This window comes from Thermobia domestica, chromosome 7, assembly GCF_964235325.1.
Source record: "Thermobia domestica chromosome 7, izTheDome1.hap1.1, whole genome shotgun sequence".
In the NCBI taxonomy this organism is placed as follows: Eukaryota; Metazoa; Arthropoda; class Insecta; order Zygentoma; family Lepismatidae; genus Thermobia; species Thermobia domestica.
The window spans coordinates 234,781,468-234,795,983 of record NC_137460.1 but is presented as its reverse complement, the minus strand read 5'-3'; the positions used below and the strand labels follow the sequence as shown (position 1 = coordinate 234,795,983).

General features: G+C 36.6%; 1 protein-coding gene across 2 annotated transcripts in view; it reads left to right on the top strand.

Moving 5' to 3' along the window:
- Positions 1 to 14,516, top strand: part of Mob3 (MOB kinase activator 3) — a 56,276-nt gene that overhangs the window by 29,968 nt on the left and 11,792 nt on the right. For both annotated transcript variants that reach the window (XR_014132269.1, XM_081765969.1), the window contains exons 3-4: positions 3,179 to 3,406; positions 10,853 to 10,968. Coding sequence is in view for 1 of the 2 variants with exons in the window: in XM_081765969.1 (XP_081622095.1) it covers positions 3,179 to 3,406; positions 10,853 to 10,968 (344 nt within the window). In the remaining variant the exon portion in view is untranslated. The remainder of the gene's footprint in view (positions 1 to 3,178; positions 3,407 to 10,852; positions 10,969 to 14,516) is intronic.

Below are 14,516 nucleotides of genomic sequence, written 5' to 3'. Positions count from 1 at the left end.
TGTTTTACATTAAAGGTAAGAAATAATACTAATAGTTTTAGTAATGTATTTACATATGTACTATTAGTACCGGCACCTATGACCCTAAACCCGTCAAACGTATGAGTGATAATGTCCCTCGGTGTCGCCAAGTCGACGAGCACACTATTCACGGAAAATATTTTCTAAAGTACAAAATTGCTTATTTTACTTCAAATAGGCTATAAGCATAATCCATACATTAATTTGTACTATAAGTATCTCAAAGGTAAGTTTTTTTTTTTTTTTAATTGATTTAGTGCATTCAGAACTTTATAAGATCTTATGTTGAATGTTGTTGTATACCTTAACGTGAAAGCCTCTAATTCGCCCAAGGAAAGTCTAAAATCTGATAAAAATCACTTTCAATGTGATCTCCTTAGTTGTACCAATAATATACTAACAAATAGCTCAAAAACCCAGGTGGGTTTTAAAGTGGGTTTTTTTCAGGTGGGTCCAACCCGAAAAAACCCACCGGGTTTTTTCGGGCTGGGCCCACTTGGGCAAACCCTGTGTGTAAGACATCTGTAGAAAATGGGAAGTGGATGACGTAAAAATAATCGAAAACGACCAATATTAGTGTGTAATCCGTAGTTCTGGGGGTCGCTGACATGAATAGTGACACTCCTGGTGTTGTTTAAGTCCAAGTTCAGTTCCATTGGCATAGGGGTGAGAAGGGATGGGGTGAAAAGAAGTGTCATGTTAAAGTAATCAAAAACAATATATATTAGTGCCCAGTCCATAGTTTTTGGGGTTCCTTAGGTTAATAGTGACACTCCAGATGCTGTTTGCCCAAGTTCAGCATCGATCGGCATGAGGAATGAGAAAGGATAAGAAGTAAAATGTCTAAAACAAACGAGATATTACTGTTGAATCCATAGTTTTCGGGATCACTAAGCTGATTGGTGATAGTTTCGATTATACTTAAGCCCAGACTTAGTTAAATAGAACAATAAGCTGACAGGTGTTCTGGAGTTCCTCGAAATTTCCTTTTGTAAGGGGAGGAAGGAGTCAATTTCTGTAATTACTCTCGATGCATTGAAAGCGACCTTGCCTGTTATTTGTGATTACATCACATGAAAATGATTGAAGCGTTTGAAGTGAATTTTGGAACTTCGTACCCACCTGAAGCTAGGTTTTCATCGTGCCACTTTGATTAAACAGTGCATCTTAAGTAAATAGAATTTATCCCAAAAATAGACATTACAATTTCATTGAAATGGGTATCAAATAGGGAGAAGAAGCTTCAAATATATTCCCAGTACGAAAAAAAACGCACATTTCAGCAATATCTAATTGAAAAAAAAAAAAAAAAAAAGGAATGAAATGAAACTTCACGGTCGCTAGGCCACACAACTTCCTTGTAATGATTACAATATGAGACCAATCCGTTGTACGAGGATAATACTGGTTGCATATATCAGTAATTTATAGCACCTCCTTGGGTACGGATACATGTTTGATGCGTTTTGAAAGTGAGTCGAGAGGTGTCGTATGGTTGTCTGAAGTGAGTCCATCCATAACATCTGCGCCTCGATATGTTTCAGACCAGCAGTGGCGCGTAGTTGGCGTCCGAGCTGGCCTCAAACGTGTTCAATTGCGGAGAGATGGGGTGAATTTGCTGGCTAGGGAAGAACCTCAACATGGGTTGTGTGGCCGAGCGTTATCTTGTTGAAAAAGTTACCAGCATGCACAGATGGTAAAGATACTGTGTGGTGATGCAAGATTATCCCAGGTGTATCAATCGTACAAGCGTTTCAAATATGGAAGTGAAATTGTTGAGAATGATGAAAAGGCATAACTCCCTTGAATGTCAAGGACTGCGGAAAATTTGGAGAAGTTCCGTGCACCAGTGAGAACTAATAGACACCTGACTACACAGCAACTGTCAATCATGCTTCAGATAAACAAAGAAAGTTCTAGGTTAATTTTAACCAAGGGCCTGAAAATGAGAAAGTGTGTGCTTGTTTTGCAAGATTTCTCGCATTTTTGACGGAGCAGCAAACAGGCAATAGGAAAGAGTAATGTGAGGAATTGGTGACTACAGCAATACAGGACAATAAGTTATTAAAGTGCATCGTGGCGGGCGATGAAACATTCAGCAGTTTCGTACGACGATTTCGCACTCCTTGCATTTTTTGTTTGCTTACTCAGATGCAAACAGCATCAAACCTGTTTAATCAGGCACTAATAGGAAGCTTAGACAATAATCTTTTAAGCGTTGTCATAGTGCAGTAACATAATTAAAGGAGGTGGTGGTTCTTGTAAAACTTCGGTTACTTTATGGGCACCTTTACACATACACACACACACACACACACACACACACATATATATATATATATATATAACAAACGAAACATCGGTACTTGGAGTTCATCCTATGCATAACTATAGTGGTGCGTGCACCTAGTATTTTACAAGCTTAACGTAACTAAACAAGTAACTTACGAGCTAACTTGAAGGGGAAAAATCTTCATTTATTGCAGCTCATGAATCCAAAACTACTGCATAAATTTGTTATCAGCAGGTTTCTTGTATAATTTATGTGGTATGTCGAGATTGTTATAATACCATACTGCCAAAAGTAGTGTTGTAACGATATAAAAAGAAGCTTGTCATTTGTGTCATCCAAATGGTTAGTTCCGGTTTCGGTTTTTGTTTGTCCATAGAGTTTTGGACATTGATTTGGAATCATGAGACAGTTGGTTAGCTGCTTCAATTACGAAGTATCGAACTCCAATCTAGAAAGCTGGAAATAATGGTGTTACGAGCCGATGATTTAAGTACACATTATTCAGTTAAATGTGCACTATTTGCCGGTCATAGACTTCCAAGGGTTATGAGGGGATTACCTTCCCCTCCGCCTTTCAGCAGCGAGACTATACGAAACGTAGGGTGGGTTGTTTAGTTAGGGATAATTATATCAAATGTTTCTTTTCTTATGAAATAGATGAAAGATCTGGGTTCGATTCCCGGCGGGGAGCTCATGTGGTTCGGATTCCACGTTAATCAGTAGGTCCCGTCTCGTATAGCCTCGCTGCTCGAAGGAACGTTAAACTCAAAATCAACTCACCTCTTATGGAAATAGAATGAATGTATACATAATTCTGTTATGAAGTAAATATACTAATGTTGAATATATTTGATTATTTTTCAGTGGTTGATTTCTTCAACCGCATCAACTTGATTTATGGGACTGTAAGTGAGAATTGCACAGATCAATCATGTCCTACGATGTGTGGAGGGCCGAAATTCGAGTATTTATGGGCGGACGGACATAAATACAAGAAACCTACTCCACTGCCAGCTCCACAATACATCTCCCTTCTCATGGACTGGGTAGAATCACAAATTAACAATGAATCATTGTTTCCAGTAACTACAGGTAAGTTTAACTCTGTTCTTTACGCAAACGTGACTTGAAATTAGTTCAGATTACTTTATAAACATAATATATGTAGCGAACCTATGTTGACTGAGCGAGAGAGCACTTCCTTGTGAAGCATAGCTTACAAATACTTATTTTAGTTACGGCAGTGATATTTTCTTAAAAAGTAAAGCTTTCTAGTCTTTTTGCAGCCTGTAAACATGGCAACAGATAGATGCCTCGGAAGAATCACGAGCTGAGTTTTCTTTTTCTTTTCTTTTTTTTTTTTTTTTAACAAGGTCTGATTGTTACATATTTCTTGGAATATTATCATAGAATTCCTTGACTTAATAATAATAATAATAATAATAATGCAATTAACATGTTGTTTATTCTTAACTTTCTGTTTCTATTCTATAAACTCTGATTAATAGTAAGAAAATTTCTTCTGTATGTGTAGCTTCTTCATATTTAATAGTAAATGGATTGTTCTCTTAGCATCTTTCTGATAGGCCGTAATTTTCTTGCTTCTGTATCGAAATCTTTAAATTCTACTCATGCTAATTTACGTAAGACTGTTGTTTGTTCAACTGGTATTTACAGAAAGCAAATTTCTACCTTAATATTCAGGTTTTCCATCTGGTTCTGTTTACGTTCCATTTGGTTTTGTAAAACAATTTTGCAGTAGTGAACATACGTAAACATTAGTTCAGTAGGAACAAATGCTTACAATTGAGTTTAAGTAAATCATCCGGGACTTCTGTGTTTAATTAATCCCTAAGCATACCAATTCCATTCCCTTCTTGATAGTCCGAATCACAATGACAATTACAAAGACATAGTAGTTGAAACATCAGCCTTTAGATTACATTAAAAGACATTAAAGTAAGAATTTGCTTTGTTTATTACCTTGTCAAGTAGAGTTCTGCAATCCAAATGAAGCCAGGATCTCCGATTGAAATCTTTTTAGAAATGTTACCTTCTCTCATTGTAGGTTGAAGTGTCTTCATGTTATTTGATGTTGAGGAGTTTTCTTGATCTGTATTTAATTCTAGTGCTTTATAAATATAGTTCAGGTTTTCAATAGTGTTTTGGCCGTAGGTGAACATTTGTTCCACTTTATTTTTTCCTGCGGGTCATTCCATATTATGTACCAGGATTATGTACCTGCGGGTCATTCCATATTATTTCAACACAATGACTTAACCTCACCATCTTAGATTTTAATGAAATTTGGTACATAGATGCCCTCTAGATAGACTTTCAACTTTATATACAGTGAAACCTGTCAACTTGGCCACCTCCTTATCTTGGCCTAGTTCGTCTTGAATCTGCATTTTCCCATAAGACATTCGTTACTTACTTCTCTATAAGTTGGCCACCTGCCTATCGTGGAAGTTGGCCACACTGAAGCAATGTTTACCCTATGATGATAATGATAAATTTACCTGCGTATCTTGGCCACGAAAAATACAGTTTTGTTATTTTTCTTAACTCTTTCGAATTCCCATATGAGAGGCAGATGTTCTGTATTTGTGACTGGACACAAAGCAGCATAGATTCGCACGATTTGTTCTTAAAGGTCAATGGCTAGAACACTACCCTCATAAAAGGGTGGTGAAGGAAGATGTGAATAAGAAAAAGCACGTACAGGAAATGGTTGTACGTATTTGCTTACCCTGTCTGTTTGGTAAAACCATTAGCTATATCGGCTCCTTTCATCAGTGGGAAGCTTTAATAATTCCGGAAAATTCTCAAGGTTAAAGCTCAATTGTCATTTATTGGCACCTGACTGCATGTCAAAAGGTAGCGGAGGTTTTGAGATATGAATTCCTCAAGAGTTTCTCAAAACAACTTTTGCTCCGAGCGAAACACTTCTATCTCATTAACAAGAGGTAGTTAACTACAATATTAGAATGTGCATATCTGCCAAAAAGAATAAAGCAAATATGTCTAGAATCAACCACCATTCAGTAACAACTGAAAAGAAGTCATATGAATTTCTCAATTTATAACTTAGCTTTTCTTGCTTTCAATCTGAATAACTCAGTGTGCTATAACACCTATTTCAATAAACTGCGTACATACACTTCTATTTCTTGGTTGTTTGTGTTATTGTGTTTTCAGTCCGAATAATCCAATGTACCAGACTAGTTTTCAGGAAGAGAAAGGTATGCATATATATTAAACATACTATCTAGAGCGCCAATCCTGGGGGGGACCGAGGGGGCTCGGGCCCCCCAAAAGCTCATATGGCCCTATTTTATTTATGAGTATACAATATTTGGTATAATTTGAGTGCAATTTGTCTTAAACTCTTTAAATATATACCTTCTGCATCTGAATGGGCCCCCCAAATTTACAGAGAAATCGGCGCTCTTGCATACTATAGTAATATTTTCTAGTACTGTATTTTTTTATGATTACTCTATATACATTATTTATAAGTAGCTGTCGTGCCACTGCTTATTAAATTTACAATCAAGTAATCTAGAAATTCTATTCTAAAAATACACAAATCACACTTATTTTCTGTAAGTTGGCCACCTGTCTAAGTTGGACACTTTTCAATGGAACCGATGGTGGCCAACATAGACAGGTTTCACTGTATCAACCGGTATTGAATATAAGGCTGTGTAAAGTTTGAAAAAAAAAAAAAATGCCCAGAATAGCATATTCAATGTATTTTGAAACTGGAACTGCAGCTCTCCTAATTTAGATGGTTGAGGTGTCATTTTACAGCATTTTTCATGCCCTTTCCTGTGTTATACATCATATAGGCTAATACAAATTTTGTTTTTTTCAAAATCAAAATTTTACTTTAAAATTTTTCAAAAAGTACATATTGTAGAATTTTGAAATTAATTCCATTTAATAGAGAGTATTGTTGTAAAGCACCTTGCAACATATGAATTTGGGATAATGGGTTCATTGTTTAAAAAATTCAAAACTAATACTTATTTTTTAAGAATACTCTGTACGTAGAATAATAACAGAAGATTGCTAAGTTTTACACTTCTGTGAACATAAAAATGAACACTCACTTGAAGAAAGAGTATAGATGATAGTCCATAGTAAAACTTCTCAATAAGTAATAGGATATGTTTATCATTTGAAGTTTGAAAAAGCCACATGTGTTCGGCATACATCACTTTCAAGGAGAACATAACTTCTTTCAGTAGGAGTTACAGGATTCACGTTTGTCAGAACGTCCACTACAGACATCCACAGAACATCAGCGTTTCTTGGATATGAGTGTGATGGAGATGGCCCAGGTGGATGAAGAAAAGTCATTTTTACTTCATCGAGTTCTTCAGTTTTCTGTAAAAGATATCCGAGCCACCAATTTCCTTTACACAGCGGTGACATAGCCTGATATGTTTTCTAATTGAAGTTTATTTGAAGATTGTGACAATTCCTTTTCTCAACCTGGGGGGCGCGGTGGCTCAGTGGTAGAGCGTTCACCTCTGGTGCTTGGAGTCCCGGGCTCGATCCCAGCCCCCGCCAAGTGAACTTTGTGGTGGACAAACACCGTGCTCGTGGGTTTTCTCGGGGCTCTCCCGTTTCCTCCCATTTTCTTCATTTCACCATTTCACTCATCTCTCATCATCACCGTCTCCTTTAGCCTAACCGGCATAACCGTGGGACGTGAAACTTAAAGATTTCATTTTCATTTCCTTTTCTCAACCCTGCAAACTAGCTGAAAAGTGTTTCACCAATAATGTTACTGTAGTTTTGGGAATGAATGAATGATATTGCTGTGTTCCTTTGATAGTCAATGTTTGATCGAAGCGACTTCCCAGGAACATTTCAGATTCAGTATATTCCTTTTGGGTTGAGTAGGCAAGTTTACCTTGGTAATGTTTTCAACTGCCCACTCAGAAAGTTGTCTTAGAGTTGGAATTTGATTGTCTTTTGCAAACTAGCACCAGCTGCCAGTCTCTTTACTGAACCGCCTACTCCATGCAAGGCCCTTTTCCATGTGCTATAGCCGAAAAGTCACTCTCCTTTCACTTTAAAATCTTCCTCATGAAAGCAGAGGTTCAAAAAGTTTTTCTTATTTTTGTATTGCACGGAAGACCGATCGGAAAAATTAAAAAAAAAAAAAAGTTTGGAAGTTTTTGAAATTTGGATGTCAGAAATTATATGAGTCCTTTTTGAAAGGTGTAAACAGCAACTATATTGTGCTGTAGCCAATCAGAAACAACTACATAATTAACACATTCAACTTTGTTTTCCTGTTTGAAATATATAACAAAAGGATGGATTGTGACCTATTGGCTTGTGCAGAGATAGCCCTGTGCTTCATCTTGTAACATTATGCTATAATTTTCAGAAAAATCACAGATGTCAGCAAATTCTGATTTTTTGAGATTTTCTTTTGTGTAGTTAAGGAAGGCTCCATGTTGCTTGGCAATGAACTCATGCCTACACGCTAAAGCTACTTCAATTCGTTTGGTTTGTTTAGGCTTAACGTTTTTATGTAACAGCGAGGTTATGAAGAGTTGGACATACTACTTAAAGTGGCATTTGGACCACTACCCGGTTTCGAACTGGGAGAAATTTTGTGGGCTCATCGGGACCCCTTAATTACAAGGTGAAAATTAGATTCAACTAACACAGATGATTCGACATATGTGAAAACGTCACTATGAAATTCACTTGATTTGTGGCATTTTTGCATTGATTTTTTTATACCAATTGTTTTTTTAAAATAAAAAACACCTTGTTTAAACCAGCCAACCCTGCTGTTTTACCAGTATTATATGTATACTTTTTACAAACCACGTTTATTTACAGTAACATTTTTGATTGTGAAACTTGTATTCATATTATTTTGAAATTCAAAAGTATCAGCACTTTACCTTGCTTTAAGTTAATTTTTAAAGTATGAGGTAATAAGTATAGCCAGCAGATTACAAGTCGGTATGATATGTTTTAGACCCATTATGTACTCTTCATGTTAGTGTTCAGATTTATTCCAACCAGTTAAAAAGAAATACATTCTCTGTATTTTTTCAGCTAGGTACAGGGTATTAATAAAAATATAGTGTTAGTTTTAAATTCTTTTAACAATGAATCCATTATCATCCCAAAATTCATATTTTGCCAGGTACTTTACAACAATAATATCTATTCATATGATTTTGATTTTGAAAAACAAAGTATGTATTAGCCTATAATATATTGTATAACCACAGGAAAGGGCATGAAAAATGCTATAAAACGACACCTCAAACAGCTCGCTAGTTCAATTAGGAGAGCTGCAATTCCAATTTCAAAATACATTGAACATGCTATTTTGGGCATTTTTTCCAAACTTTACATATCCCTATCTCCAATACCGGTTGATATATAAAGTTGAAATTTGGTATTTTTCTTTGTATGAATAGTAACCTGTGCAAAATTTCATGACAGTCTGAGATGGTAAGGTAAATTTTGTATTCAAATTGTGTTGATTTGACCTGGGATGGCTCCTGCGACTTGCATGGAAATCTGCCTCCGTCAAACAATTCCATTACTATTGTTTACAGATTATTCAAGTAATAAATATTACATCGAAGGAATTTATTCAATAGAAACCATTTGACTTATATGTAATATTTGTTCTTCTAAACCAAAAGTTTTCATCTACTATGGATTCGAAAGTTTTATTTGTTTATATTTTTAAATAGGACTAGCTGAACCTGCGCTCTTTACACAGCGCATCATTCGCATATGAGCATAAATCTCCTTCTCATTCCTCACAACATCTGTACATGTCCTTTTACAGACACAAATGAAAGACGTATTGATTAAAAAAAGCCAAGGAGTATCATAAAGGGGAGACTTTTTTTGATTATTTTTTCTCAATATCGCATCGTTTGCAAGATTTGAGCCTACTTCCAGTTGGAGTTTCTAATTCATGCATGACCAGTGTTTTCTTTCTTCTTGAATGCAGTATGTAATAAGGAAATACTTTACATACACAATTAATTATAATGTCAGTCATATATGGCGTTCATTGCACAAAACACTCCAAAAATAAAGGTTCATCTTAAACTGGAGAAATGGTTATCCTTCCTTTTCCATTATTATTTGGCCATGAAACACACGCCTGAGACATATACAACCCCTATATACAACAATGTGGTGTTGGAATGTATAATTCATGGGATGTGATGCTTTAGTTTTTTTTTTTTTTTTAATTTCAACACGCAATGTATTCGTAAAAATGTAATAAAGAAATAGTCGCCATGTTTTTAAATATTCAATTAGAACTGGACAATCTATATGAAATTTGCAATCGATCAGTGAAAACGTCATCTTTCTAGAGCCTGTAGAAAGATCTCATTGTCGAAAGGATTGACCACAAACATATAACGTCCACAACATCTATCTATTAAAATACTACAATAGCAATTAAAAGCGACTGAGCTCCAACCTATAACTTTGGCTTTCAAATCTTTCATTTACGGTTATGTGTGATTTCACGTTTATAACAAAGACAAACATTTTGAGTATGTGTACACTTTAAATAAATTAGTTAACTAGATCTTTTTCATAAAGTTTATGTTTTAAAATAGCCTTTATATTTTCATAAGCCTTTTCTAAAATCAATGTACGTGAATTGTGTTTCCATCTTCCGAGTTCTTTAAAACTATGTTTTGCGTGAATAAACAAAATGTTGGGAACTGAGAAGCCTCACCAAATTTGTGAAATTGTGCGTGATTCACCGAAGACGAATGTGTTTTGTGCAATTTCATCTTCAAAAATTTATGGTCCGTACTTTGACGAAGGGACTGTGACTGGACAAACATTTCTACAAATGCTTACCACGTGACTTACGCCACAGCTCGAACATGACAGTGCAAACTTCATCTGTCAATTGGATGGAGCTCCATGTCACTTTCATCACAATGTTAGAAATTTCCTTAACAACAGACTGCCACACCGCTGGATTGGGCGGTCAGGTAAAAATGATCATCAGCTTCTACGTTCGCCACCAAGATCACCGGACTTAACCCCTTGCGATTTTTTCTGTGGGGACATCTAAAAGACATTGTCTACAAACCCCCTCTACCCTAGGATGTGAAGGAACTGAAAGAGCGCATCACTGCTGCAGTGCAAACTGTTGATGCAAACATGTTGAAACGGGTCTGGGCGGAATTGGAATACCAAATAGATGTATGCAGGGTAACAAAGGGGGCCCACATAGAACATTTGTGATGTACTATTTTCACTTTTTTTTTTTTTATCACAAACTTGGAGAGTCTTAGCATTTAATTGTAAGGTTTGAAGCTATTTGGATGATTAATAAAAAAAGTTATAAGGAGTTGTAATCGTTCACATCATTTTGAATCACGCTGTATTATCATATCGAGTAGAGTTCAAACCGTAGAAGTAATGAGATATTAATGCAAAGTTCGTTCGAATTGGATGTTAAGGTATTATTTTTATTTCCATGTTTTTCCTTTTATTCAGATGTCCCATTTCCGAAGTCGTTTATAAGTTTATGTAGGAAGATTCTCACTCGTCTGTTCAGGGTTTTTGTACACGTATACATTCACCATTTTGACAGGATAGTGGCGATTGGAGCGGTAAGTACTTCCAGAGTATTTTATTGTTAAGTAGTAAATACAAAAGTCTATTATATTTTCGGTGAGGGTACACATTGTCCAGATTGCACACGCCATGACTTACGAGGTGTGTAAAATTTAAAATAACATACTTTTCTTAAATTTATAGCATGAACCTCGTGTTTACTGATTACAGATTTATAGCATGAACCTCGATAGATTGTTATTATCTAATTAATATGTAACAAAGTCTATAATTTATTTTTGACTAGCTGCAATGTTCGTTCTCGGCACGGGTTAAATATGTTTATGGAAAATACTTGAAACCTTTTTGGAAAACACTTCAGGCATGGCTTACATATTTTTGACAAATTTTAAAGCCCATGTATCTCCTTAGGACAGGCTCTTCGATCAAGTAAGACGATTTAAATAATAATAATAATAATAATATTTTTTAAAAAAAAAGCTCGAGGTAGGCATTAATTATATTCCATTAAAATGCATTTGAAATTGTTCAACCGTTTCTCTGTGATGCGATCACGAAACAACAGGCAATATCGCGTTCAATGTGAAAAAACAAATTATAGGAAATGCCTTTTCCCCCTGAGACTTTTCAAAAACTTTGGGACATAGGTTCGATTATTTTTAATAAAAGGTTTTCAGGGTTTCATCTTCCTTAATTGATGGGCTCGTGAGATACTCAATTTTTTTGCGTAAATTATGACCCCTGCCCATTCTGCCTCTTAGCAAAGTAACATGATAAAAACTCTATTCGAGGTAGTTGATAACTGTATCCAAAAATTCATTCCAGACGGTCCAGGCATTTACGTGTGATTCGATCACCCACACATCATTCATTTTAGATTTCTACTCCTGTGCATTAAGTGTCGGAAGTCTTTTAGAACTGCGACAGATGTCAGAGCAAAAGCAGTAAGAGATATCGAAATGCGATATTTTGCATTCGATTCAGCGTCCCATCTTCTCTGTTAACGCTCTATTCAAGCCGAAAGTGGTTCAAATTAGTCATTTTCAGTTTCAACGTTTAGTGCCATAAAACGAAAACGGTAACAGATAGCGAGAGGCAGTTTTTGCAAACAATTCAACGTCTCGAGGCAACGTGCCATGACTATCCTGAACGCTCTATCGAAACCGGAAGTGGTTCAAATTTTATATTACGTCCAGTTTCAGTCCTTACACGCCCATGGTACATCCGTGCGTGTGAAAGTTTTCTTGCTGACGATTTCGTGTGGCCTTCTCTCTCTCTCTGCTTCACTTTTGTACACTATACCACCATGGCTACTTCGTCCACTACGACCCGACTTACACTTGTCTTCCCGTTCCAAATCGAACACTAGTTCCCAGGTCTGCCAGCAGGAGTTCGCAGCATTGTTACACTAGTACCCTGATTTTAGTGTGTTCTATAGGGACGGTTCTAAGAATGGGAATTCTATTGGTTGTGCCTTTGTCACCGACGAGGGCAGCTCAGAATTCCAATTGAATCGCCTGTGTTCCATATTTACTGCTGACTGCAGTGAAGCTTGCCCTCGACCATGCTCTTAACACTTTTCGTTACGTCGTGTGCTGGTTTGCATCGATTCCCAGAACGTAGTTCTGCTTACTGTGTCTTCAGTAAGCACGCCCTTGTTCAATACATTCTTGTGAGATGCCATCAGCTCCAGCTGTGTCGTCGTTGTCGTCTGGGTGCCGGGTCATGTAGGCATTCGGGGAAACGAAGACTGACACAGCTGCCAAAAGTGCCGCCTTGGTCGATATTAGCACAGTCTTCCTTGCCCCAATCTGGAGCTATTTCCACAACTTGATGCGATCTTATTGGCAAGTGGATTAGGACCAGGAAAATGACAATAAACTTCACGCTGTTAAGCCACTCCTTGGGGACTGGTAAACAGCTTCTCGCCTTCATCGTCGAGATGAAATGCTCCTGGTGCGTCTGCGTATCGGACACTGTTGTGTCACTCATAATTATTTGCGGCGTGCTTTGAACCGTGCGTATTGTGAAAAAATATTGTTCCACTGAGTATTCAGCACATTCTTGTCAAATGTCCTGAATACTCAGATCTCATAGAACGTGTTAGACTGTCGCTTACTCTTAACAGGGTTTTGAGGGATGATTTCACTAATGTTGGTCGTGTTCTTGCTTCTACTCGTGCTGCAAGTAGATGCTGTTCTCTGAGCTGTTTTCTCTGTGATGTTTTTTTTTCTGATTTGTGTTTTCATATTTACTTCGTTTTATTGCTATTGTTATCTATTTTTTCCTTTATTTTATGTCCTTTTGTCCTTTTACATTCTATTGTTATTGTTATTAGTGTGATGTCTATTTATTTTTTAGCTTTTGTTTTACAATTTTAATGTTGCAGCGTTTCTTTTTACACTCTATATTTCGGCAGACTTCTTTGTCATGACCGAACAAGTGACCCCGCTGTCCCCATTATTCCCCCACTCAATGAATCAACCAATTTCAACCCTGATTTTGACAAAGCAAAAGCAGTAAGTGATATCGAGATGCGGCTATCTGCAATCGATTCTGCGTCCCAAGAATAGGTTCCATCTTCTCTATTAACCCTCTACTCAAACCGGAAGTGGTTCAAATTAGTCTTTTCCATTAGTCGTTTCCAAATTAGTCATTAGTTCAACGTTTATCGCCATAAAACGGAAACAGTAACTGAAAGCGACAAGTGGTTTTCTGCATTCGATTTTGGGTCTCAAGAGTATATGCCATCAAACATGCAACCAAAACCGGAAGTGGTTGAAATTTACTACTATCTTCGGTTGCAATACTCATTTCCTTATAACAAAAACGGTAAGAGATATTGAGTAGCAGCCAATTTAGTTTTCCAATAGTAGGTTCGGTCTTCTCGCTTAATCATCCATTCTAACCAGAAGTGTGAGCTCCTTCGTGCCTAAGCTGTTAGCGTACGCGCCTCTGGCGTGGGAGACCCGGGTTCGATTTCCGGCGGAGCTGATGAGGTTCGGATTCCACGTTATCAGTAGGTTTCGTTTCATATGACCTTGCTGTTGAAAAGGGCATTAAACTCAAAATCAACATCAAATCAGAAGTGATTCAAATTGACGATTTTCAGTTTCAACCTTTATCGCCGTAGAACAAAAACGGTAATGTATAACGAGTAATGGCGCTCTGATATGGATTCAACGCCTGAAGAATAGGTTCTGTCTTTGATCTTATTAATCTATTGCAATCAGTAGTTATAGATGTATTATTTCAAGTTTGAGTATTGAATTCCCGTAGTTTCACGTTGTGAAACGAAACTCACTTGTTTATTATATAGATAGGCCTAGTATACCTACAGTTTGAATTAAGGGTAGCTTAAATCTGGGGATACACGCTTGAATGGAAAAATATCGTTAGGGAAACGCGGAAATTATATATATATAAAAGTAAAGTTGAATACCACTGATGTAGATTATGATTCATGTAGCTTCAACGACTGAAAGATCATTGAAAGAATCTGCATGGCCATAAGTCCTTTGTTTAAAAATATTCATTGTAGTGTTATTACTAGAATGTGTAAAGTAATTCATGTGAAAACTAA